The sequence below is a fragment of the Pseudorca crassidens genome, chromosome 18 (assembly GCF_039906515.1).
Source record: "Pseudorca crassidens isolate mPseCra1 chromosome 18, mPseCra1.hap1, whole genome shotgun sequence".
Classification (NCBI taxonomy): domain Eukaryota; kingdom Metazoa; phylum Chordata; class Mammalia; order Artiodactyla; family Delphinidae; genus Pseudorca; species Pseudorca crassidens.
Window position 1 is genome coordinate 11,686,174 of NC_090313.1, and position 27,073 is coordinate 11,713,246.

The 27,073-nt window shown below is 40.8% G+C and overlaps 1 protein-coding gene across 3 annotated transcripts in view; it reads right to left on the reverse strand.

Moving 5' to 3' along the window:
• The window catches only part of CLYBL (citramalyl-CoA lyase), a 240,014-nt gene that overhangs the window by 81,266 nt on the left and 131,675 nt on the right, over positions 1-27,073 (reverse strand). For all 3 annotated transcript variants that reach the window (XM_067713352.1, XM_067713350.1, XM_067713351.1), the window contains exon 2: positions 18,691-18,877. In XM_067713352.1, the coding sequence (XP_067569453.1) occupies positions 18,691-18,877 (187 nt within the window). The remainder of the gene's footprint in view (positions 1-18,690; positions 18,878-27,073) is intronic.

Below are 27,073 nucleotides of genomic sequence, written 5' to 3' on the forward strand. Positions count from 1 at the left end.
AAATAAAAAAGCCAGCCATACACTGGTGTGTGTGTGTGTGTGTGTGTGTGTGTGTGAGAGAGAGAGAGAGAGAGAGGGATCCATCTTTTTGTGGTGTTTAAAGTAAAACTTGTAATAGGACTATAAAAATAAAATAAATGTCAAGGTCCTTCCCAGGTCTAAAACTGTCAGATTCCAGGGTCTAACGATAACTGAAAAAATGTTATTGATTTCACAAAGTAGCAAGATATTTCTTCCACCACCAATTTGTGTTTTAATTCATGGACTTTGGTTTCTAGTGACTTTTTTGCCCTTTGGTGACCATATAAGGAAACCAGGAGTAGGGAATTACTGATGCAAATAATTATCTACAGCTGAAGCTGGGGCACCGACATGGAAATCAGCAAGGCCACATTTCCAATTCCAGAGCGTGTGCCAGTATTATAGACAAGGCCACACTCAGCTTTACTTCCCAGCCTCCACTGCTCTTCTTAAAAAGAAACAGTCTAAGTAATAGCATGTTTGGTCATTTATCTTGTTCCCTTTTCCCAATTCGCTGTTCTGACTTTTGAGAAAAGCATGTAATATCCCCATAGCATTTGATGATTTTCTTTGTTATTGTCAAAAAATGCTAATCCATGAAGAGGACCTTCCTGGGTAATGTTAATTCAGCTGCCTGTTTTATAATAGGATTATGTTTTCCAGGATTTAAAAATCCCACTTGTTAGCTACCAAATAGACTTCTACAACAACTATAAAATCTAATTTAATCCCTACTGGCATTAACGAAATAGCTGAGGTACAATTTATGTCTAACTACACTTAACACCCTACAACCTCCAATAAATATGTAACATTGCTTTTGAAGTTATAAAAGGAAACTGTTCAGCCAGATAACCAGAGTCTCGTGGGTCCAATCATGCAATATCTCTAAGGCAGAACAAATGTTGTTTACATACGGTAAGGATTATGGGGAAAGTTTATTTAAACAGATTAATCGATGTTTACATGTATTAATGCCTCCTTCTCCATCATGCAAATTCAAGTTAAAATGATCTTCATTTCTTTCATTTGAAAATAATTATAGGGGGGAGTCAACTACTTGGTCTCTTACCATTTAGTTTAAGAACCTAATTAGGTTAGAATAAATTCAGAATAGAGCACCACACCAAACTCGAGGTAGAAGGCTAATATTGTATTTCACTTAACAAGGGGGGAAGGCATTTTCTGGAGGATGGGTGAAGATAAGGGAAAGGGAGGGGGCCCCAAAATGATCCTGTGGGCCAGATAGAATAGTAAGCAGATTCCCTTTTGTCTTTGGCTGTTCATCCTGTATCATCCTCTCTTCACAAATGGAATAGAGCTGGCATTAAAGGGCCTTCTGGGAATGTAAAATTCAAGTGCAGTGAAACAGAGACATATTTCTTCTCCCGCCCCTACCCACCCCCTCCTTCTTCAGACAGGTGACTATCGGGAAGCTTATGGTAGGCCAGGTGGGAAAAGAGACGCGCGGGCAAATATTGTTTCAAGATGAAGGAGAGGAAAACAAGGAGGCTGATATGTAACATATCAAAGACTATCCAGGCACTGGGAAGTTGAACATGAATCTCAGGGCAGCCTAACCTCTTTAAAGATGCAAATGGCAGTCAAACACAGAAAACAGTAGGGTTCTGTTTATCCTTTCACAAAGGGTGCAAACTGCTAATCAGGCTCCATTGCTGGGCTGGCCACTTTGTTTATCAATAAACAGGAAGACAGTTAGACTATAATTTTCCTGCCTAGTACTGGTAGCCAAAAGGAAATGCTGGCAGCTTGGTAGTACTGAGTTCCAGTTGCATCAAAACCCAATTATTATTGTAATAATGTATGGGTGTTTGCAAGTTGCACAGGCGTGCTACACATGTCCCCAGAATCATGTGAAACATATTGGCAGAGAATGAGCTTGGTGATACACAGACTAAGGGGAGCTGTCAAAATAGGCTGGTCCTCCAAGGGCTCAGCTGTGGAGTGTTGTTTAGAAACACACAGGCTGGAGTTAACATGGCAGATATGGAAGTCTTCTACATGTTAATACAACACAGCAAAAACATGGCTTGACTAAAATCAAACAACACACAGACTCTGAAATGGGAAATTTGATTGGAAAATGCTATAATTGCCACTACAAGCTCTGTTACCACAGAATACTTGTACACCCTTTAAAAGAGATGTTCAGAGTTATTTTCATGTCAGTGGAGCTCCCTTCCTAAGATACTACAAGATACCAAATCTAAAATATAGTGCAAGATCCCCAATCTCACATGCAATAAAAATTTAATCATGCATGTGTTTAGGCATTCGAATTGCCCAAATCATGACCTTAGTTCTTTGTTTCATTTTGTCTGTATAGATGCACTATAAGAAATTAAGATACACTCCAAGCTTCATATAGCTTCCAAACAGGGCATAACAAATACAAAATACAAAGGGACTATAATTTCCACAACACAATGCTTCTACTAATGTTGAAATAATACATGGGCGAATAATAGTTTATCATTATACTGACCACATGTAACTCACTTATTCATCAAATGTTTGCTGAGCACCTACTATATACCAGGCACTATGGTAAGCTGCAGGGTATAAAATGGTACCCTCTTCACAACGCTGACAGTCTAGCAGGGAAGCAGACACAGGACAAGTCATTACATTAAGGTGTGATGACTGTTATAACAGGGTAGGTGAGCACCCAAGCCATCCTTACTGCTGTGTCTGACTCTCCAAGGTACCAACCCACAGCTACCTACCCTGGCAACTCGAGGTAGGGGACTGTGGCTCAATTCTGCTCAGGCAATACATGGACAAGTGAAAATCTGGCAGGTTCTGTATGGCTCTGTTAATAAGTCTCATTAGCAAGTGTAGTGGCCAAAAGTGCATCATAGGGTATGAACTGCCTGGCTTCCCTACTTGTTAGCTGTGTGCCCTTGGGCAAGTTTGTTAACCTCTCTGTATTCCATTTTTCTTGTAAGCCAATGGGGATAATAATAGTACCTCTTTCATAGAGTTTCTGAGAGCATGAAATAAGTTACTCCAGGCAAAGCAGTTAGAAATAGTGCTGATACACAGAAAGTACTATGTACTCACTAAATGTTCTCCAGTATTGGTCTTGGACCATCTTCAGCACCACGGTCAGCTCCAAGAGGCCTGGTCCTCTTTGGAAGGGCAGAGCTGGAAAGAATGATTGTGGGAAACTGCCTTCCGCCCAGGAATGGGCCAAAATTCAAGGAGGCTGTTGTCATCCAGACCACTCAGGAGGAGGTGTGATAATGCCTGTCCCCCATCTGACCCTCAAAGTTGAAGATGTATATATGCAGTATGTCTCCTGGGGAAATACGGGAAAAACCCAGTCATGGCTTTTAGTCCAAAGAGCCATGACTGCCCTAACCACTGGGAGTTCTTGATCTGGTTCTCCCTAACCTTCTTATGACTGCAAACTTGGGCACTTCATACCCATTTCAAACTCACTTTGCTCTCACAGACTACTTGGAATAGTTTTTTCATTTATTGGCCCTGTCTACTCTGCCCTCTCCCATGCATCTATCCATCCACAGCTCTAGGGGAGAGAAGCTCTTGAAATCCCCTGTGCTGTGAAGACCTGCACCAGTTGGGCCAGACCATCAGCCTTCCCCTTCTAGTAGGGAAGGGGGATTAGATGGTGTGGATAAAAGGCTTAGTGGAACAGCCTATTGGTGCTCAACCCTAGGTTTACTCTCCTATGCTGTATTGGAAAAACTTGAGTCTTTCAGAAGCTCATGTTTATCTGAGGCCAGCCCCTTGGCTCATCTTTCTCTTGGTTTTTGCTCTTCTGACCGGTGTCTAGGAAGGTCTTTTTGGTCTTATTATCTGGAGCTAATCAATACTTTGCCCAAGAATATGCTGCTGCTTACACTAGATCTGGCTGGGAATTCAGAGCACAAGTGTTAACTTTTGGAGGTTAATTTTTTTTTTTGCAGTACGCGGGCCTCTCACTGTTGTGGCCTTTCCCGTTGTGGAGCGCAGGCTCAGTGGCCATGGCTCACGGGCCCAGCCGCTCCACAGCATGTGGGATCTTCCCGGACCGGGGCACGAACCCGTGTCCCCTGCATCGGCAGGTGGACTCTCAACCACTGAGCCACCAGGGAAGCCCTGGAGGTTAATTTTTGATCAGTGAATGGCTAGTGCAGTTGCATCAAATGGGAAAAAATTGCAAAAACATTTCTGAAACAGACACCATACCTTTAGCAGAAGGCAGGCTATGTCTTGGGTTAATTCATGACTTGGCACTTGCCCCTGACTAATCCACAGTTTCATTTTCTTTTCCCTTTAAAACACCATCTTTCCTAACCTACAGAGCAAGTATTGAATGTGAATTAAACTATCACCACCCTGAGAAGCTCTGATGTACTTGAAAATATACGGCAAAAGTAGAACATTATTTCTTTAAAAAAATTTTTTATTGAAGTATATAGTTGATTTACAATGTTGTGTTAATTTCTGCTGCACAGCAAAGTGACTCGGTTATACATATATATATTCGTTTTCATATTCTTTTCCATTCTGGTTTATCACAGGATATTGAATATAGCTCCCTGTGCTATACAGTAGGACCTTGTTGTTTATCCATCCTATATATACCAGTTTGGATCTGCTAATCCCAAGCTCTCAATTCTTCCCACCCTCCCCCTCCCTCCCCCTTGGCAACCACAAGTCTGCTCTCTATGTCTGTGAGTCTGTTTCTGTTTGGCAGATATATTCATTTGTGTTGTATTTTAGATTCTACATATAAGTGATATATAGTATTTGTCTCTCTTTCTGACTTACTTTGCTTAGTATGATAATCTCTAGGTCCATCCATGTTGCTGCAAATGGCATTATTTCACTCTTTTTTATGGCTGAGTAATATTCCATTGTATATATATACCACAATTCTTTATCCATTCATCTGTCAATGGACATTCTGGTGTTTCCATGTCTTGGCTATTGTTAAGTAGTGCTGCTATGAACATAGTGGCGCATGTATCTTTTTGAATTAAGAGTTTTGTCTGGGTATATGCCCAGGAGTGGAATTGCTGGATCATATGGCAACTCTATTTTTAGTTTTTTGAGGAACCTCTATACTCTTTTCCATATTGGCTGCACAAATTTACATTCCTATCAACAGTGTAAGAGAGTTTCCTTTTCTCCACACCCTCTCCAACATTTATTATTTGTAGACTTTTTAATGATGGACATTCTGACAGGTGTGAGGTGGTACCTCATTGTAGTTTTGATTTGCATTTCTCTAATAATTAGTGATGATGAGCACCTTTCCATATGCCCATTGGCCATCTGTATGTCTTCTTTGAAGAAATGTCTGTTTAGATCTTCTGCCCACTTTTTGATCGGGTTGTTTGGTTTTTTTTGTTATTGAGTTGTATGAGCTGCTTGTGTATTTCGGAAATTAAGCCCTTGTTGGTCGCATCACTTGCAAATATTTTCTCCAGGTCCATAGGTTGTCTTTCTGTTTTGTTTATGGTTTCTTTGGCTGTACAGAACCTTGTAAGTTTGATTAGGTCCCATTTTTAAATTTATTTTTATTTATTTATTTTTTTGCGGTACGTGGGTCTCTCACTGTTGTGGCCTCTCCCGTTGCGGAGCACAGGCTCCGGACGCGCAGGCTCAGCGGCCATGGCTCACGGGCCCAGCCGCTCCGTGGCATGTGGGATCTTCCCGGACCAAGGCACGAACCCGCGTCCCCTGCATCGGCAGGCGGACTCTTAACCACCGCGCCACCAGGGAAGCCCCATTTGTTTATTTTTTATTTTATTTCTATTGCCTTGGGATACTGACCTAAGAAAACATTGGTACAATTTACGTCAGAGAATGTTTTGCCTATATTCTCTTCCAAGAGTTTTATGGTGTCATGTCTTACATTTAAGTCTTTAAGCCATTTTGAGCTTATTTTTGTGTATGGTGTGAGGGTATGTTCTAACTTCATTGATTTACATGTGGTTGTCCAACTTTTCCAATACCACTTGCTGAAGAGACTATCTTTTCGCCATTGTATATGCTTATCTCCTTTGTTGAAGATTAATTATCCATAGATGTGTGGGGATATTATTTCCTAATTGTCTCTCTAAATCAGAATTTTAAATTCTGCCTTAAAATATACCCACTAGGGGCATTCACTTTATTATACAGCAGAAACTAACACAACATTGTAAAGCAATTATACTCCAATAAAGGTGTTTAAAAAATATATATATATATATCCACTAATTTATTATTGAAAACATGGTGTATTTAATACTTTGATATGAACTGTGGCCACTTAAATAAGAAAACTTGAAAAAAACACCATTCTTTGATATCAAGCATGTTGCACTGCAAGATTTCACGCTGCAGCCCCTTTATTTTGGCAGTGGCTATGTGTACTTGGTTCTTTAGTCACAGAGATTTAGCAAACTGAAACCTCTTGGGCTTATTTTGTGAAAATCACCACTGGTCCCCTGTTTAAAAAGAACAGATTTTAATTGGTAACCAAAGTTGGAATAAGCAAGTTTACTGGTTTTCACTATAGTCTCCAAGCTATTTCTTAGTTTATTTCAGAGGAAATGGCTACAGTTTCCACTTTTATAAAGTTTCCGTTCATTTAAGCTGATTTCCTTTCTTTCACCCTTAATTTTGAGCTGGACCTCAACCATCTGTTTCATTGCCTAGGCCTGGCCTTTCCATAGTCAGGTATATCATGTTATAGATTATACTCAGTCTTAATTAGATTCCTAGAAATTGCTGGAAAAGATATTACTGGCAACTTGAAGCCTGCACCTCTTTGTAAAGATATTTTGCTGAGCTTATTAAATGGAAATTGCTGGCAGTTAATAGAGATATTTGAATCCTTGCACTAAGAAGATGCCCGTATGAAGAATAAAACGAGGGGGAAAGAGGTGGGTTTTTTGTTGTTGATTTTTACCAATTACTCCACAAAAGGGAAAGACTATTTAAGGGTATGAAGAGATTAATAAAAGACTGAAAACATTTTACTGCTTGTATGAAAACTTGGATAGGTTTTTATATCAGAAGCTTTAAGGATCAAAAAGAATTTACAGAGTTCCTAAGCACAGTTCAGCTCTCCATACTGTTCCCACAAGACTCAAAGACACCCCAGTTCCTAGTGAAGGAAACTCCCAAGCTCTCAAGTCTTTTTTAATAAAAGCAAGGTCCCTGGGAGAGGAGCCTTCCCATCCTAATTTCACTCCCCTACTGAAGAGGAGTTAGCTCCCCACGCCCTGTATACATTTAATCATTCACTGCACATCAGTTAGCTTTCTGCCTGTTGGGAGAATACACCTCCTCGCTACTCTACTAATTTATTTCAACTAAAGTGACAGCACAGGAGTATTTAAAAGTTAACCAAGTGGGAACTTCCCTGGTGGTGCAGTGGTTAAGAATCCGCCTGCCAGTGCAAGGGACACGGGTTCGAGCCCTGCTCCGGGAAGATCCCACATGCCATGGAACAACTAAGCCCGTGCGCCACAACTACTGGGCCAGCGTGCTGCAACTACTGAAGCCTGCGCTCCTAGAGCCCACACTGGGCAACAAGAGAAGCCCGTGCACCACAACTAGAGAAAGCCCACGCGCAGCAATGAAGATCCAATGCAGCCAATAAATAAATTAATTAATTTAAAAAAAAGATAAAAAAAATTTAACCAAGTGGATTTGTGTGTGTATATCGTAAGTGTAAGTGGTGGTTTAGCATCTACATACTTGTGTGTGTGTGTGCGCACACATGTGCACAAAAGGAAGCCAAATGAGAGAGCACAAATTAGAGAGAATACGTAAGCTCAGGGTAGAAAAAAGGTTTACATCTGTGTGGCAACTAAAGGCATTACAGGGGCTTCCCTGGTGGCGCAGTGGTTGAGAATCTGCCTGCCGATGCAGGGGACACGGGTTCGAGCCCTGGTCTGGGAGGATCCCACATGCCGCGGAGCAACTGGGCCCGTGAGCCACAACTGCTGAACCTGCGTGTCTGGAGCCTGTGCTCCGCAGCAAGAGAGGCCGCAATAGTGAGAGGCCCGCGCACCATGATGAAGGGTGGACCCCGCTTGCCACAACTAGAGAAAGCCCTCGCACGGAAACGAAGACCCAACACAGCCAAAAATAAATAAATTAATTTTAAAAAAAAAGATAATTGGTGACCTCTGAAAAAAGAAACAAAACAAAACAAAAGGCATTACAGAGGAACTCAAGAGTTAACTGGTTTAAAAAAAAAAAAGTTAACTGGTTTAAAATGATGAGTGTCAGGAAATCTATTTACATTAACTGAAGATTAATGATAAGCCAACAACCTTGACTGATATTCCGTGTTTCTTAAAGAGCAACTCACACTTGCAAATGGATGACTCCCGGGTTCTGCAGAGTCTGACAGGTAACTGTAGGAGTTCCTGGTATGAATTACTGTTTGTGAAGAGTACTTAGAAAGGGGCTTATTGTGGGGTACAAAGCCGTACTCCCCTCATCTCTGCGGTGTTGCTTCCAACTGTCTCTCCACAACCACAACCCTTTGGTCCTTACGTATGTCCTGGTATCCAGGATGGGTGGAGGGAGCTGGAGCAATCAAAGAACATGGCCCAGTGGGGGTGATCCTGTGGGGTTTCTGAAGCACCGACTGCTGCTTAGAAGGCAAATAGCTTTGCCTTGCTTTTCATGATAGAGGGCAGCTTCAACAAGATGGCCTAGGTCCTGGCAGCCCTAGGTCCTCTGCATGCAGAGCAGGTTGTAGGGAAGGTAGCTGCTGCTCCAACCCCCCACTGACCAGGGGCTCCCCTCAACTGCTGAGGGCACCTCTCCTCAGACACCACAGCCCCAGCCCCGGGCCATCCTTCTCCCTCTGTACACCATAAATGAGAACAGCATTGTACATGGGGTTGCTCAGGACCCAGACCCCAGCCCAGTGCTTCTTTGCTCTGAGCTGTTGCAGGGGAATGCCTTCACAGTGTTGGCCACCTTCCTCCATCCTTTTCTTACTCCCTTTCTGTCAAGTACCCAGCACGGAAATACAAAGTAAAAACCTATTGCTTAGCTGCTTAAGAAAGATTATTTTCTCTTTGTTTTCCTGAGGAAAAAAATAAGTAAGATCTTTCTAAGACAGCTGTTTCTAGCCCCCTAGTGTTAAGAAACCTTTGAGGGAGCTTGAAAGAAAAAGTGGTATTTTGCTGTCTCTAGAGTCTTTTCTTTGTCTACCAAAGTTGAGGGAGAAGGTTAAAAAAATAGCAAAACTTGCAAACTCCATGACATTTAGAGCAAAAACCTATCTGTGCCAGCATATTACCCTGAGAGTCAGGAATCTAAAGTACGAATCAATACCAGTAAACCCTGGCATTCTAAGCAATCATCAGTGACTTGAACTGATGCATCAGACTCTTGGCCAGGGGTACAGCTAAGACAATTGCTATTTAGGTATTTATGAAATATTCATACACTTGTTATGTGCCAGGCACTGCTCTAATCACTTTATAAATACCCATTTAATATAATTCTGTTGTGGTAGATATTATTGTTACCATTATTACCTTTATTTTACAGAAGACGAAACTGAGGCACAGAGAGGTGGGGTAATTTGTCCAAGGTCACGGGGTTAGGACAAGATGATGCCAGAATCCAGACACCAGAATCCGACAGTCTGGCTCCACAGTCTATGCTCTTGACCATCAAGTTATGTTCCTCTACTTGAAAGAGACATCTCAAGGAACATGCTAAATATCCATTCTCCTAAATTTTCTAAGCTTTATTTTTTTTTAAATGACACCTGCTTTTTTTCTTTTTTTAAAGCAATTATTTCTATAGCACTTGCAAGTTTACAAAATGCTTTTCTATTTGAGCCTCACAGCTGGCCTGGTGGTGGGTAGTGTAGGTTTCATTATCATCAATCTCATGGGACAGATAAAGAAACAGAGGCTCATGAGATTACAGGACTCAAGTTCCCTGGGTAGAGAGTGTTAAAATTGGGAAATTTAAATGAGCCATCTGTTGTCAAGCACTCTACCCTTTCCACTGAACCAGGTTGCTGGTCTCAAGTCAAGTTGCCCGTGAGTGACATCCCAGATTTTGCTAGGTTAAGTTCCCTTAGAAAAGCCTTCCTCGAATCACAACTCAGCGTTCCTCCTTTGGCTTCCGGAAGAATCAATGTAAGACACTCACGATCTTAAATTCCGAATATACTCCTGCTCTTTACAAATCAAATTAGGAAAAAATCAGACTATGTATAAGTTGCTTCTGTCCTTCAGAGGGGAACCTTCTCTCAGGAACTATTAGAGGGTGTCCTCACCCAAACAGGGAAATATACACAGATATAAAGAGTCACAGAATCCAGAAAACAGGATATCCAACCCAACAGAGAGGCAAAGGGAATTCCCAGGGTGGTGGGAAGGGAGAGTTCAGGATTCCAATTGTGCTGCAGGCCTGAAGGACAAGTAGTTCAGACTTGAGGGGATCAGAAGAGTCAAGGAGAGATTTCTCCAAGAAGATGAAACTAATAAAATATCAGATGCTTCTAAACACATTAAGAGGAGATTTAGACAATTAGTGAAGATGTGGGTGTTGAATTAGCGACAACTGAATAGAAAAATAAGCCAGGGGAAAAAACAGATAATTATGAACTCCAGGGAAAACAACAGGTTGGCAGAAAAGGAAAGGTGGGGACTTCCCTGGCGGTCCAGTGGTTAACACTCTGAGCTTCCAAAGCAGGGGGCACAGGTTTGATCCCTGGTTGGGCAACTAAGACCCCACATGCCGCACTGCACGGCCAAAAAAAAAAAAAAAAAAAAAAGGAAAGGTGATCAGTTTATTACTATGTGACTCAACTCTAATACTTTTTACACTGAATACCAATCTCATCAAAGTTACATATAATTGTATTGGGACAAGTGAAGGATGGGAAAGGTTCACATGTGATGGGGACAGGGTGGTAGCAGGAGGGAAAGATAACTCCCATAGCAGGGAGTCAGTATCATGCCTGAAGTTGAGAAAATAATTCAAAAAGTGTATTATTTAGAGATATGGGAATAAATGCCACAAGAATAAGCTAGAAGAGATAAAAGGGATTATCTCTGGAGAAGGGAATGGAATAATGATTAGGGGCTGCTTTATTTCACAACGATTTGACTCTTTATATGTAAAAATAAATTTTACACTAATTTTTTTAAGTTTATAATTTAAAAATTTTAAAGGATGGGTACTTTACTTTTGGCAATATGGCAGACTACATTCTCTGAAGGGCCGACAGCTATAAAATGGATACATTTCAACAAAAGTACTTTTAAATGCATTGCTGGGCTCATAAGAACATAAGGACCAATGTAAAACAACAACAACAAAAAATGAATTCTGATTTATGAGGAGTCAGAAAAATAAGAAAGCTAGGAACCAAATACCTATATCAGAACTGTTATCAGGATACTAGCCTGAGATCACTGCAAAGTTGAGGAGAATAAACAAAGACTCCAGATTAATAATATCCCTGACTCCCAACAGAAGCAAATACAAACTCTCTTTAGAGGAAAATCTTCCTACTCTAGGCCCTTGGGATTCCCAAGAAATAATTCCAATCAATATGGGTTCATACCATGAGTATGAGTCACTGAACAACAAAAAGCAATTTAGATGCAAAAATACTGAAATTATCAGATTCAGAATGTACCAAACAGATATGAAAAAGAATCAAATGGAAGTTCTAGATATGAAAAATACAATCATTAAAATTGAAAACTCAGAGGATGGGTTAAATAAACTGGACAAAACTGATGGGACAATTAGAAAAATGTTGATTAGATATGAAGAACTCACCCAGAATGTGGCAGAGAGAGAAAAGGAGATAGAAAACATGAAAAGATAGTAAGAGACAAGGAGGATAAAACAAACATTTCCTAATATGTCTACTTGGCATCTCTGAAGGAAAGAACAGAAATGATGGACTAGAAGTGATATCTGAAGTGCTAATAGTAGAAATTTTATAGAACTGATAAAAGACATGAGTACACAAATACACAAAAAAACCACTTACACCAAGCAAAAGGAAAGAAGGGGGAAAAGGAGGTAAGGAGACATACATCAATAACTACTCAATATTTTAGCAAAACTTCAGTACACGAAAGGCAAAAGATCTTCAGCACAGCCAAAGAAGAAAAGACAAATAACCTAGTTTTTAAATTTGACAATGGAGTTCTCAATAGCACTAATAGTAACCAGAAGGCAATGGAATAATATCTTCAAAGTTCTGAGAGCAAATATCTGTTGATCTAAATTTGTCTACCCAGGCAAACAATGAAGACATTTCAAATAAACAAAAACTATGAGAGTTTACTATCAACAAACCTTCGCTATAGAGAAATTCTGAAGGGTGAACATCAGGAGAAAGAAAGATAACCCCAGAAAGAAGGTCTGAGATACAAGAAGGAATAATGATCAGAGAAAGTGGTAAAATATGTAGCTTAATCTAAATTAACAACTGTACATATAAAATAATGATATAGTAACAATGTAAAATTCATGGGATTAAAAAGAGATAACTGAAATGTTCGTTAAAAATAATATAAATTGGTGAGGAAGATGATTGAATTTAAAGCTTTCTAAAATTCTTGTTTTGTCCAGGAAGAAGATACAGGTTAATTTTAGGCTCTGTTAAGTATATTTGGTAAAATTTCAGGAGTAACCGATAAAAATTAGAAACATAGCCATAACTTCTAAACTAAGAGAGGAAAAAATGGACTAAGGAAATAAATCAAAAAAGTCAAATAATCTTTAAAAGGCAAGAAAAGTTAGAAAAAGAGGGAATTCCCTGGCAGTCCAGTGGTTAGGACTCTGCACTTTCACTGCCATGGGCCTGGGTTCAATCCCTGGTCGTGCAACTAAGATCACATAAGCTGCGTGGTGTGGTCCCCCCAAAAAAGAAGAGAAACATAGAACAGGTGAGAAAAACGGGTCAAATATAATGGCATATTTAAATCTAAATTTATTAGTAACTATATTAGAAGTGGCTTAATGTTCCAGTTAAAAGACACAGATTGTCTACATGAATGTAAAACTTTTAAAACAACAGGAGACATACTTAAGTCATAAAGATATGGAAAAGTTGAAACAAAAGGCTGAAAACAATATACTGGGCAAATACTGATCAAAAGAAAGCTGGTGGGGACTTCCCTGGTGGAGCAGTGATTAATAAATCTGCCTGCCAATGCTGGGGACACGGGTTCGATCACTGGTACGGGAAGATCCCACATGCTGCGGAGCAACTAAGCCCATGTGCCACAACTACTAAGCCTGCGCTCTAGAGCCTGTGAGACACAATGACTGACCCCACGTGCCACAACTACTGAAGGCCACGTGTCTAGAGCCCGCGCTCTGCAACAAGAGAAGCCACCACAATGAGAAGCCCACACACCGCAACCAAGAGTAGCCCCCGCTCGCCGCAACTAGAGAAAGCCCATGCGCAGCAACAAAGACCCAACGCAGCCAAAAAAAAAGAAAGAAACCTGGTGTGTTCTTATCAGATCACATAAACTTTAAAGAAAAAAGCGGGCTTCCCTGGTGGCGCAGTGGTAAAGAATCCGCCCGCCAATGCAGGGGACACGGGTTCGAGCTCTGGTCCAGGAAGATCCCACATGCCATGGAGCAACTAAGCCCCTGCGCCACAACTACGGAGCCCATGTGTCACAACTACTGAAGCCCGCATGCCTAGAGTCCGTGCTCCACAACAAGAGAAGCCACTACAATGAGAAGCCCACACACTGCAACGAGGAGTAGCCCTCGCTCTCCACAACTAGAGAAAGCCCGCGCGCAGCAACGAAGACCCAATGCAGCTAAAAATAAATAAATTTATTTAAAAAAAGACTGAAATATAATCAAAACAAAGCAGTGTTGTTAAAAATAATTAAAAAATAAAGAAAAAAACATTACAGGGGATGAAGAGGGTCAGTGCATAATAATAAATAATTCAATATACGAGGAGGATATAATAATTTTAAATTTGTATAATAACATAGGCTCAAACTATCAGCAGCAAAAATTGACAGAACTACAGGGAGAAACTGGCAAATTCTCCATTGGAGGGTAACTTTCAACTAGGCTCTTAATTATTAATATATCAAGCAGATGAAAATCATTAAAGATTTAGATATTGGAACAATATAATTAACAGACTTGGTCTAACGGAAAATACATAGAACTCTGCATCTAGTAAACAGACAATATACATTCTTATTAAGTATACATGAAACATTTACAAAAATGGCTCATGTAATAGGCCATAAAGCAGAACTCAATAAGTTTCCCAAAATCAGCATCATTCAGATCACATTCCCTAACCATCATGCAACCAAGCTTGAGGTCAGCAACAAAAGAATAAATTAAAAACCTCATATACACTTAGAGGGCTTCCCTGGTGGCGCAGTGGTTGGGAGTCCGCCTGCCGATGCAGGGGACATGGGTTCGTGCCCCGGTCCGGGAAGATCCCACATGCCGCAGAGCGGCTTGGCCCGTGAGCCATGGCCACTGACCTTGCGCGTCCGGAGCCTGTGCTCCGCAACGGGAAAGGCCACAACAGTGAGAGGCCCGCGTACAGCAAAAAAAAAAAAACAAAAAAAACCGTAGAACCAAATGATAATAAAAAGTATGCATTCTTATAGACCTATCCTGTTAGATCACAATTTATTTTTTTTGCCTGTCTCTCGACTACCCTTTGGCTCCTCTGTTGGGGACCATGCAGCCATCTTTGTTCTCCTCCTGCTTGCCATGGTGCCTGGTTGAGTAGGTACTCAATATTTAGTTAAATATTGAGTATTTTAAAATTTACATATTTAAACTTAAATATTAAATAAATTTAAATACTCAACTAAAATAGCAGCTCTGGAACCCTGCCTCTATCTATTTTACTCCTACCTTCTTGGCCTCATCCCATGTCATGGAGATTTCACCAGAAATCTGTGCATTACTTGGCTTATTTTCACTGTGTCCCAGCAAGCAGTGGCTTAGACAGCCCTGTATCTCCTCATGCATTTAACAATGAAAAGGAGATGATAGGAGGGTAATGGAGATGGTTTTTTCATCATCCATGTTTGGAAAGGTGAGCTGGTAGCGCCATCCTTGACATGAAGGAGCTGCTTAAACACAAATTGGATTAACAAAACAGGATTAGAGCCTGCTGGAAGGTGTTATATACTTATAAACTGCTCTGTGGAAGCTCCTCTTGTTTTCATTACAAGCCCATACTCCACAGAGTCAGTCAAATGAAATATGGAATTAGTCAATTACTAAAAAAGAAATGAAATATCTAAAATGAAGTGACTAAGTTTTAATAATGCCAAGAAAGTTGAATTAGGCAATAATAGTTCAGTTTAGCAAAACCATAACTAGATCATTTGAAATGACAGTTTTAACAAGGTAAGAAATAAACTCACTGAAAATGGTCTCTATTCTATCTCCTCCATCAAGAGGAATAATATTCAAACAAAAATATGATTAAGAGGTGATTTCAAGAAAGGAAAAATAATATGAGCTATGTGAGAAGTTTCAGACTTATCTGGACATTTCAAATGAATTGAAGTCCCTAGGTTTAAATGCATTAAAATCCCAAGACACTGAAAGAATCTGCAAATGTGAATCCGGCACTCCTGTCCGTAATCTTTGAGAAACTACGGAGTATACAAAGGTGCCAAAAGATAAAGAGAAGCCAAGGCACTAACTTTCTGAGAAAGGAGGAAAAGGTGAGTTATGTATGGAATATGCCAGCAGGTAAACTTGAGGCTGATTCCTGGCAAAAATTCTAGGAGGTTCAAATCTGCCATTTAATGACCCTGGACCCTGGACAAAACTTTGCTATAAGGAGTAAATGAAATAGTTAAAGCATTTATTATAGCACCTCTTACACAGAAAACTCTCGGTAGATGGTAGCTATTACCATTTTCGTCTCTCTAGCACTTCAAAGCAAAGGTGGTAACAACTAGGTAGTACTGACTAGGGTTCTTCAAGATCAAGTCTCATCTAACTAACCTCATTTTTCTGGCAAGGTGGAGTATGTGGAGAGAGAAGGTATTGCTAGGCCATGTAAATCAGGAAGGTGTCTTCATTTTGAAATGGAATTAAATAAAATCTCTTATACTATTCTTATGAAAAGACTGGATTTTAGGAGAGCTAGGTGACTGAATAACCATATTCACAGAACTGCTTCATGAACTTGACCTCTCCATGCTTGTTTCCTTATCTGTAGGAGTACTACTTACTTGGTTGTTATACAAATTAAAGCCCTTAAAACAGTGCCTGGCATTTAGTCACCGTTATATAAATGTTTGTTAAATGAACTCGAACAGAAGTTTCTAGTGGCATGCTTGCAAAGCACTTGGCTCCAACCTCTTCAACACTTCTATCAGAAACTTGTTAAATTTTTCTAGTGTGCTGGTCAAATTCTCAGATGGTATAAATGTTGGATGATGAAATCAAAATCCAAAAAGACATTGACAGGCTAGGGCTATGAAATGAAATATATGAGAAAAAATTAGGGAAAAAAGTGTTTTATAAGTACTAGCCTGGCTTGCCAGAACTCTCTGTGGACAAGAAAGGGAAATTTGGTTGACTCCAAGTTCAGCATATATAAAACAGTGTGTCTGGCAATTAACGCAGTGGTTAAGAATCCATCTTGCAATGCAGGGGACGCCGGTTCGACCCCTGGTCGGGGAACTAAGATCCCACATGCCATGGGGCAACTAAGCCCACGTGCCACAACTATTGAGCTCGCGTGCCGCAAACTACAGAGCTCGCGCACCATAACTAGAGAGGAGCCCACGCATTGCAATGAAAGATCTCGTGTGCCACAACTACGACCTGACGCAGCCAAATAAATAAATAAAGAAAAATAAATAAAGAAATTAATTTAAAAAAAGAGAGAGAGAACTGCAGCGCTTTGACCGTCTGGACATAGATGCCAAGATGGCGGGCACAACTTGCCCATCATAAACTTTTCTCTCCCCTGCTCCTCCTTAGGTTCCTCCTCAGTAGTGGCTCCGGGTATGAGGATGGGCTTCAGAACACAGATAAACAGGAAATATGAGGTAGGAATGAACCATACTTCGAACTCATCTGGGTAGCAGGAAACATCCTCAGGTGGGAATAGGAAGATAGCCTCAAGGTTTGTGAAGAAATACAGTTAGAAGTTTATCAGGGCACCTAATGGCTCACTGTGCTACAAGCTAAAGTAAATTCCCCTCTAATCATGATTACCACAGGACTTATCTAATCTATTTCCTATAGGAAATCAAGCTACTCCCAGGCATTTTATCAAGCTTATTCCTTGTAATAATCCCTATCCCTGACAAAAGAAGATTTTGTCATCCCACAGTACAGATAAAAAATTGAGGCAAAGAAGTAAAGTGAATTGCCCTGGGTCACACAGAACTAGAATTACAACTTAGTATCTAATCTTAGAGTGCACTACATGAGTTTTGGAAGGGAGCATACTGGAATCATATTATGTCCTTCAAGAAAAGCCCTATTTACCTTAATCTCTGCAAGAAAGAAGATTAATTGCATTTTCCTTGGTGCATGCCAAAGATATTGAGTAGACGCTTTAAATTCCACATGTTTATTCTAATCCTTTCCCAAACACTTGTAAAGCCTTGCTTTGACCATTAGAAAGATGCTGTAAATTAACTTAAAAAAATAAGGCAAATATTTGTTTGCTAGAATCTCTAAGGAAAGCAATTAATCAAGAAAGTTGTATAGGACAACCACGCTATTTCAGGTCACCTAGGAAAAGAAACTATCCAAATAGATATAAATCCAGATGGCCAGCTCCTTCTGTGCCACCAGCCCCACAATCCATTCCCAGGCCAACCTCATTGTCTAGGGACTGGATACATGAAGGCTGAGGGAAAGCATGTGTTTAATTTTAAAAGTTCCATGCAAACTTCAGTTATTGTTAAAATAATTTATGTATTTCACCCAATTACTGAACAAATCTTTGTTCATTATAAAAACCTAGAAAAAGAAGTTAGGCAAATCAAAATGAAACAAAAAGCACCCACTATGCTACCAGCCAGTAAGAACCTTTTGTACCTATTTACAAATTGGGTATTTTCTACAACTCATTTCTCTGATCAGGCCATGAGAAAATCAGCCAAAAGCTGTAACCTTAAGGTTCTGCGTGTAGTTTCTCTTTAATTAAGGAGGGAAAATGGTGACTCATCCATTGACATCTATCTTTTCTTTTATTGGCACTTGTCCCAGAAGAGATAAGGCCACTACACAATATACCTGGCAGTAAAAAAAAGAGATAAATTCCTAATTCCATCTTACTGGTCTGAAAAATTTACACCACAATTCTAGGATTACATCATTTACTCAAACCAGCAAATATCACAGCCAAAATGGATTGAGTGTCTATCTCTCTCTCTCTTTTTTTAAGTGTGTATCTCTTTATACACACACATAGTCACATATACTGAAGGCCATGATTTTAAATATATCTTGGCTGGATTCTTCCTGTCTCTTGGAGAAAAGAACATACACATTCAGAACCCACACAAGGGCTGGTCAAGAACACATCGATAATCAGAAAAAGGTGAGTACAGTAGACTCTTTCCAAATAGTGAGCAGTGCTACCAGGAGAGTACCAAATTTCAATTCATTTCTTTTTTCCATCATAAGGAAAAATCATGCCATTACCTTTTTGTTCACAGCCACACCATCCTCACAGTCGAGTACTGCACAATCCACATTCAGAGAGGGAATCTTCTTAATTTTCTTTTCATCATTTCCAGGAACATAGAGCACGGCCCTTCGCGGAATGTATTTGTGATTGGGTGAGGAACTGTACCCAAGCCTGGACACATCAGCTGCCAGAGATGCTTTCCTGCAGAAGACATAATTAGAATTAGTCAAGAATAGAATTCACTTACAAATTTTTGAAAAACCTTATTTTAATACAAAATTAAAATAGAAAACATGGATAATTTTTTTAACTTCTGGCAGAACATAATCACACATAACAACTAGGAAAACAATAATAACAGAAATAATCAAGCAACAGAATGTCATTTTGGCTGAGGTTTAAAAAATATATAATACTGTTTACTGACACAATCTTCTGAGAAAAGAAGGAAGGTGTAGCTATCTCTTCTTGGAAAAACACTTCCAGCATTAGTATGCTGTCCAGATAGCATCCATGGAGAAAAAAGTAAAGAAATTTACATCTAAAAGGTCCTAAAGAACAATACTATCTACAATTACATGAAAGTAAAAAGTAGAAAATGAACAATCTATGTAAACAAAGTCTATGGCTCTCTCCCTGACAATGAATCTTTTTAAGTAGACAAATAAGTGATTCAAGTTCAATTTTAACAACAGACAAGGATGGCTGGCTACTTCTTAAGTCAGCAAAGACCATTATTAGCTCTGTAATTATGGGCAACTTGATTGCTGGAAACTTCAGATTCTTCATCTGTAAAAATAATACTCATGTTGCAGGTTGCTGAGAAAATTAAGTTAAAGGAAATAATGCACATGAAGCGCTCAGCCGGAGCCTGGGGGTTATCAGCTTGATGTGGTAGGTGGGTGTAGCGGGAATGGCAGCCACTGCTGCTGTTCTTAATGGAGAAACTCTAGCTGTCAGTAGCCCTGCCTGCTCGTAAACTCTGCTCTCTCCCCGCTTCTCCTATTGTACTAAGTTTAGCCTCCTGTGGAAATAAGAGGAGTTGGCCAGAAGCTCCCTTGGCCCACCGCAGCCCTCTCCTCTAACCTGGTCCATAGTTTGGTCCCGTGAAAACCATGTTTTAGCCCATAACACATGGCAAAGGAAGGTGAAATCAGCTTTCACAATCAACACCAGTTACATAATTTGAATCACCTGTGCAAAATAAAAGTGCAGAGCCCTTGTTCAAAATTTATTGGGAATTTCAAGATGGCAACAGAAAAACATCACACAAAGCACCAGACCCTTCTAAGCATAGGGCCATCCGTGACTGTGCAGGTCACACATCCATGAAACCAGCCCTGCCCATAACAGATGGAGCTGTACGTCATGAAAATCCCAGTTAAAGAAAGGTGAAAGCCCCAGCAAACTGGATAACACCCTACTGTTCTACTCCCCCGGGGTAAACAGCACCATCCTTTCAAAAATATGCCAGCTGTATTCTTCATGAAAGCTCTTGACATTTAGTAGTTATCCTACATTAATGCCATCAAATATTTTACACAGTTGTTAACATTTTGCCATGATTAGTGTGTCTTGTGACAATGTATCTCAAGAAAAAATCAGCGTCTTTTTGGTGGCCTATCAATTTTGTTAAGGGCCCCCTCATTCTTTCTTGAAGCTAACCTTAATTAAATCTAAAACGTGAGTCGAAGTCTTATTTTTCCATAACATAAGCATTGTGCTATGTGACATATGGTGACATATAGATGGGTTTTAAAAGTGTACATATATTACAAGACATTTATCTAATATTGATATTAAATATAGTATGGACAGATAATTGAAGAATTCCCAAAGTATCTGTCATCGTTTTATACTGATTAAAAATATCTGATTTATCTTAAAAAAGAGAAAATATAATGATGTAATAGCAACAACCACATTTTACTTATTCGTACTGGAAACCAGAATTTGCAACATATGCATTTCCTTTAAAATCGTAAAAATGCAATTAAAAGAGATGAAATTTTTATTTACCAAGAAATGCTTAAGGCAAAATCACTCCTCATGAGGATTTGCTGTAACTGCACATGTAAAAGCCAAAGACACCTTCATTTCATGAAAACTGAGATTTCCTCCATGCGAAATAGCTTCTGACTGCCAATTTGGATCCAGCCACTGTGATCTCCAAGCCACACCACCTGAATCTCAAAGCCTGAGACACTCAGACATGGCTGACAGGTCATACCACTGTCACATGCTAAGCACTAGAGCAAATCATTCCTAGGATGTTTATATATGATGTGTAATTTTCTAAAACAGATGATCATTTAAAAAATCTTCTGCCACTCGTAAAGATGTTTCTGGCTTCCCAGATAAAGTCTCCTATAATCATTGAAACATTATTTTCCTCTTACAATCCCCTGCTCAAAAATTGTCAACAGCTCCCCATTATCTACAGGATAGGTAGATATCTACCTACATTGAATGTAGGTAATGTAGTCTCAGCTGAGAGCCCTTTTCTCAATTTATATCCCACTATTCCCACGTTGCAACTATCTACCCTCGGAAAATTAGATTATGACTGTCCACATATGCTGTATTGTTTCCATTGTACCTTTGCTTCTGCTCGAAAAGTATTTCCCCTAGGTTTATTTGAAACTTACAGATCTTTCTAGCTTCAAGGTTTATTTGAAACTTACAGATCTTTCTAGCTTAGTTCAATGTCCACCTAACTGCGGAGTCTTTTTTGACCATTCATCTTTAGACTTTCTCATCTTTAAAAACAGCATTTATCACTGGTAACCAAACCAGAACCAGCAAAGGACTGGCTCTGCCATCATGGCTAAAGTTAATCGAGGGGCACATGCCTTCTGGAAAGCCAATGGATGCTACAAATCAAGACACTTAAAAAAGTTTCCTGCTTTTTGACCCAGTAATTTCAAGTAATTTGACCCCATTCCTTTTGGGAATTGCTATAGATTAAATGTGTCCTCCTCAAAATTCGTATGTTGAAACATAATCCCCAGTATGATGGTATTTGGAGGTGGGGCATCTGGGAGGTGACTAAGTCACGAGGGCAGAACCTAGGAGAATAATGCCCTTATAAAAGAGACACCAGAGGGCTTCCCTGGTGGAGCAGTGGTTGGGAGTCCTCCTGCCAATGCAGGGGACGCGGGTTCGTGTCCCAGTCCGGGAAGATCCCACATGCTGCGGAGTGGCTGGGCCCGTGAGCCATGGCCGCTGAGCCTGCGCTCCGCAACGGGAGAGGCCGCAACAGTGAGAGGCCCGCGTACCGCAAAAAAAATAAAAAAAAGAGATACTAGAGAGCTCCCTAGCCCCTTCTGTCATGGGAGGACTGTGAAAAGGCTGACATTTATGAACCAGGAAGTACATTATTATCAGACACTGAATCTTCCAGAGCATTGATCTTGGACTCCCCAGCCTCCAGAACTGTGAGAAATAAATTTCTGTTGTTTATAAGCCACCCAGTCTATGCTATTCTGTTACAGCAGCAGCCCAAATGGATTAAGACAGGAATCTATCTTAAGAAAATGAACAGGAATAAAACTACATATATATAATATTAAGAACTGAAAACAACCTTTAGGTCCAACAGTAGGATAAATTACAGTACCTACATTCAATGGAATATTATGCCATCATTAAAAATTGTGTTTATAAAAATATTTAATGTGAAGTGAAGATTGTTATTTTTAAACAGAGGATATAACATTACATATGCAATAACATCTCAACTTTATAAAAAATACAAAGAAAAATATCTGGAAGGAAATACATCAAAATGTGATTAGGGATGCCTCTGAATTTTAGAATTTGGGATTAAGACTTTTCTGCTTCCAGGGACTTCCCTGGTGCAGCAGTGGTTAAGAATCTGCCTGCCAACGCAGGGGACACAGGCTTGAGCCCTGGTCTGGGAAGATCCCACATGCTGCGGAGCAACTAAGCCCATGCGCCACAACTACTGAGACTGCGCTCTAGAGCCCACAAGCCACAACTACTAAAGCCCACGTGCCTAGAGCCTGTGCTCTGCAACAAGAGAAGCTACCGCATTGAGAAGCCCGTGCACAGCAACAAAGACCCAACGCAGCCAAAAATAAATAAACAAATAAAAGATTTTTCTGCTTCTGCACAGTTTTTTCCTATTTTGCACATTTACCAGAAGAAGCATCACTCTTTTTTAAAAAATCCTTTTATAATAGGCTTAAAACAAACCAATAAAATCACTTGACAGGTCTCAAGTGGCAGCATAATATGGTGGAGAGAATAAGAACCACCTATATGAAATTGCTGATATCTAACCATTCTGGCCTACAAAAATGCTAATTTTATGTGGTTCATGCCAATATTGTGACTGGCAGTCAGAAGATGGGGTGAGAAGCAAGCAAGAAATGTCAACTTCCTCTTAGGTGAGAAGCAACATAATAGCTGTCTCATACAGGGGAGAGCTCACCACAGGCAGTAAAGCAGTATGTACGTCCATAGCTACTATGATCATCTGACACCTGTCACCCACATGTGATGCTGGTCCGTGTAGACCAGCATCAGGAATCTTGTTGGACCCAAGTGCCCTCAACTAGATCACAAGCAACCGAGGGAGGGGAAGTCTTACGTCTCCCCCACGTTGCTTACCACAGGGTCTTGCAGACAAGAGCACAGAATTCCTGTTACCTCGTTACCCAACCAACGCCAGCTGTCCAGAAGTGGGTATGTAAGACTGATCTGCAACCACACTATCCTTATACTTCTTGGGCAAGAGTCAAGTTTTAGTGGTGATTACAGGTAGGAGGTCATTTTTATTCCCTCTCTCCTTTGCCATCCTGGAAGCTTTAACCCAACCCATGGCCTGTTTCTTCTCCTTTGTTTATCTCCTCCTTCCTGTAAATACAGATGACGTCCTAGTTTGGGGCCTCGTTCACCTTTACCGAGATGACTGTGGAAACCTCTTATTTATCCTCATTGCCTCCACTTTGTTCTCTTGTCCATACATTCAGTGAGTACTGAGGAAGCATGCACTGGGTGACCTGCGCAGGGTCTCCACTAGCACACCTGGCAGGTCCCTTTGTGCAAATTAGAAAAAGGTGTCCCCTCGAGCCTGCCAGCAGGTGGAAGGGCAAAGAGGTGCCGCCTGCTCCTGAGGCGGCAACTTTGATGCGTAGAGGAGAGCTGAAGCTCAGCCCCACGCGTGGCTTCTGTAGGCACCCTGATCAGGGCACAACCAACCGCACGAGATTGCCCTGACCGGCACTGTGCTGAGCACTGCAGGGAGGCGGCCCAAAAGATACAGGTCAAGTCCAGAAGGTCCAGGGAGGAACACCCAGAGGATGGCCTGCAAGCAGCTCAGGAAGGCTAAAGGTCTGTACAGAATGAAGCTTCAGGGAGAAAGATCAAAGGCAGCAAGACTGTTTGGAATAATAAGGAGGAGAAAGGTGTAGAGGGGGTTTGGGCTTCAGGTCCTGTTGCAGACTCTGAGGTCCCAGAGGGGGCTGTCACTGGGCAGATGGCAGGAGCCCGTCGTGGCTTCCCCAAACCTCCCTCCTCCCGTACTGCTGGCGTGTCCTCTCCTTCCCCCATCTCCGGCTGTTTCAAAATCTGTTCCCTACTTGAGTTGTGTTCAGCACTGACTACTGCGTATGAATACAATTGCAGTAGGTGCAAGATCTAACTTATTTTATTTTATCTTACATATTTGGAGTTAGGGCCTCTTGATAGTCAACATGTAAATATATTCAAACAATATGCAAAACAGGGGCATAAGATGAGTTGAAAAAAATCTGGTAGCCTTATGGTGAGTTCTCTCTACAGAGGGAATTTTTCTAGATAAGACATCCCTTGGCAGGTCTAGGGGTTCTTCTGGCTGGAGGGGGGTCCCTACTGGCCTTGTTTGGGTCTTCTCCCTTTCCTCCTCCACCTGATACCATTTATTAACCATTTATACCACAAGAGACAGAGCTAGTCCCTAATACTGCTGGGGTTCTCCACCTGGGATTCAATATCACCACCACCTGGGGAGCTTTAAAAACTTGTCAATTCTGGACCCCACCCAGTGCAATCAAATTAAATTCACTGGTAATAGGGCCCAGGCTCAGTATATAATTTTTTTTCTTTTTTTTAGCTCTTTAGGTTCTTGCCACTTAAGTGAGGTGTTGCTATAGACCAGCTATGCTGGTCTCTTATCTGTTCTCATGTGAGACCCTCCCATGTCTCATGGGAGCAACTACCATCACCATGTGGGAAGTTGTTAGAAATGCAGAGTCTAAGGTTCCCACTGAATCAGAAGCTGCATATTAACAAATCTCCAGGGGACGCTTATCTCATGAGTTTGAGAATGCTGTTCTAGGCTGACTCAAACTCCGGGGCATAGTGGAATCACCTGGGGAGCTTTCAAATATGCTGACGCTAAAGCTCAGTCACAGAAATCCTGAAGTCATTGGCCTGGAGCAAGGCTGAAGCTCTGGAACTTAAAAGCCCCCTAGGTGATTCAGATGTATAGCCAAGTTGAAGGACCACTGTACTAGATGATCCCAATGTGTAGCCATTGCCCTAACGCAGGAAATTTTGCTCCAACGAAAACTTCTCTTAAGTGAGTCATATGTTACTATTATATACAAGTAGATGCTACGAAAGTAATAATAAAGTTGTAACTAAAAATGCAGCAAACTTGGGGGAAAAATCCATGTTTGAGGAAAAGTCTTTCTGATAAAAAAATGACAAACTGCTAACAATATTTGAAATAGCAGCAATAATTAAGCTAATGTCCATTTCAGGATCTGCCATTTGATATGTGACTTCTCATCCAAGCTAGTGGTTTCTTTACTTAGCTGATAGCTAGTACAGAGGTCTCTACTTTGGCTGCACATTACAATCACCTGGAGAACTTAGAAAAAGAAAAAAACCTCAGGCCACACTCCAGCCCAATTAAATCAGAGCCTTGTGGTGAGTCGCAGGCAACAGTGTTTCTTTAAAGCTTCAAGGGAGACTCCAAGGTGCAGCCAAGGATGAGAACCTCGGCACCATGGTTTCAAAGTACCACCAAAGTGTCTTACTGGTCCTAGAAAGGATCTGGGATTGCTGGACTTTAAAAGTTGCCAGCACGTAATCCTACCATATTTAGGCAGGGGAGCTGGGTACCAATTATGCAACTTCCCACTAATGAAGTGACTGGGAACGATAACTTTGAGAGGAATGGCAGTTTTCCTTGCTTGGAAACCATGATGCTGTACATGCCCACCCACTGAATCAGTAGCCATCATGTTAGGGTTTGGAAGTGGGGGGCCGGGGAGAGGGTGATCACCAAGAAGTCCTTGCTGAGCCTGTAGTTCAAACTAGATTCTTAGATCAAGTCCATAGTGAATAGAAGGAAGTCTGCTAATTTCCAACAGCTTGAGGGTCCAAACCTCAAGCTCCCAGGAGGCAGAGTGAGCAAGGACAGGGCATGTGAAATAAAGGAAGTCCCTGCCAGTAGCAGGGACTAAGTTCGTCAGATGCTGAGAGAAGCTTGTGGGGGGAAAGCATGAGTGATGAAACTGGGGAATATTCTGCCTGGCTCCCACTCTTTAGGAACTTTCTATTTGTCTTCTGCAGTGAGGGATATATTGGGTTAGCCAAAAAGTTAGTTCAGGTTTTTCGTAAGATGTTACGGAGAAACCCAAACAAACTTTTTGGCCAACCCAATAGCTCCAGGGCTAGAAAATGCTCTACCCTTCCCCAACTTAGTTTCTCATGACCAGTGAGCCCTGAAGTAACAAAATAGTTGCATCAGAGGAGTTTTGCTGAAGCCAGTACTGGTGCCTCAGATTCGGGTATTACACTGCTGAATCTTACCCATTTATGTATTTTCCAAAAAGTCACATTTCCCCTTAGGTGGAGCCAGTGTAACTTAAATTTACAGCTTTCACAAAAACCACATGATCATCTCAGTAGATGTAGAAAAAAGCATTTGACAAAATCTTTTATGATTAAAACAGTCAACAAACTAGATTTGAAGGGGAACCACCAAATCCTGAGACAGGACTAAATTGAAGGCAGTACAAACAGAATCCCAATTTAACAAATATCAATCCATCTAGCCTCTCGTTGGCTGAGAACTCTCCAGTGCTCCAGTAAAGTGTCCAACCTCATGCTGTTTTGCTTTTGAAGTTCTAATGAATTCATATTCCAGGAAAAGCCCTGTATATCAGACACTTTTACAAATGCTGACCCAACTCATGGTTGGCTTACTTAACAAATCTACTTTTGTTTAGGTGAAATGTGTTTATATAGTAATTGGAGTTTTAAAAATAGCAATTGGGTTTTTTGTTGTTGTTGTTTGTTTTTTTGCGGTATGCGGGCCTCTCACTGCTGTGGTCTCTCCCGTTGCGGAGCACAGGCTCCGGACGCGCAGGCTCAGCGGCC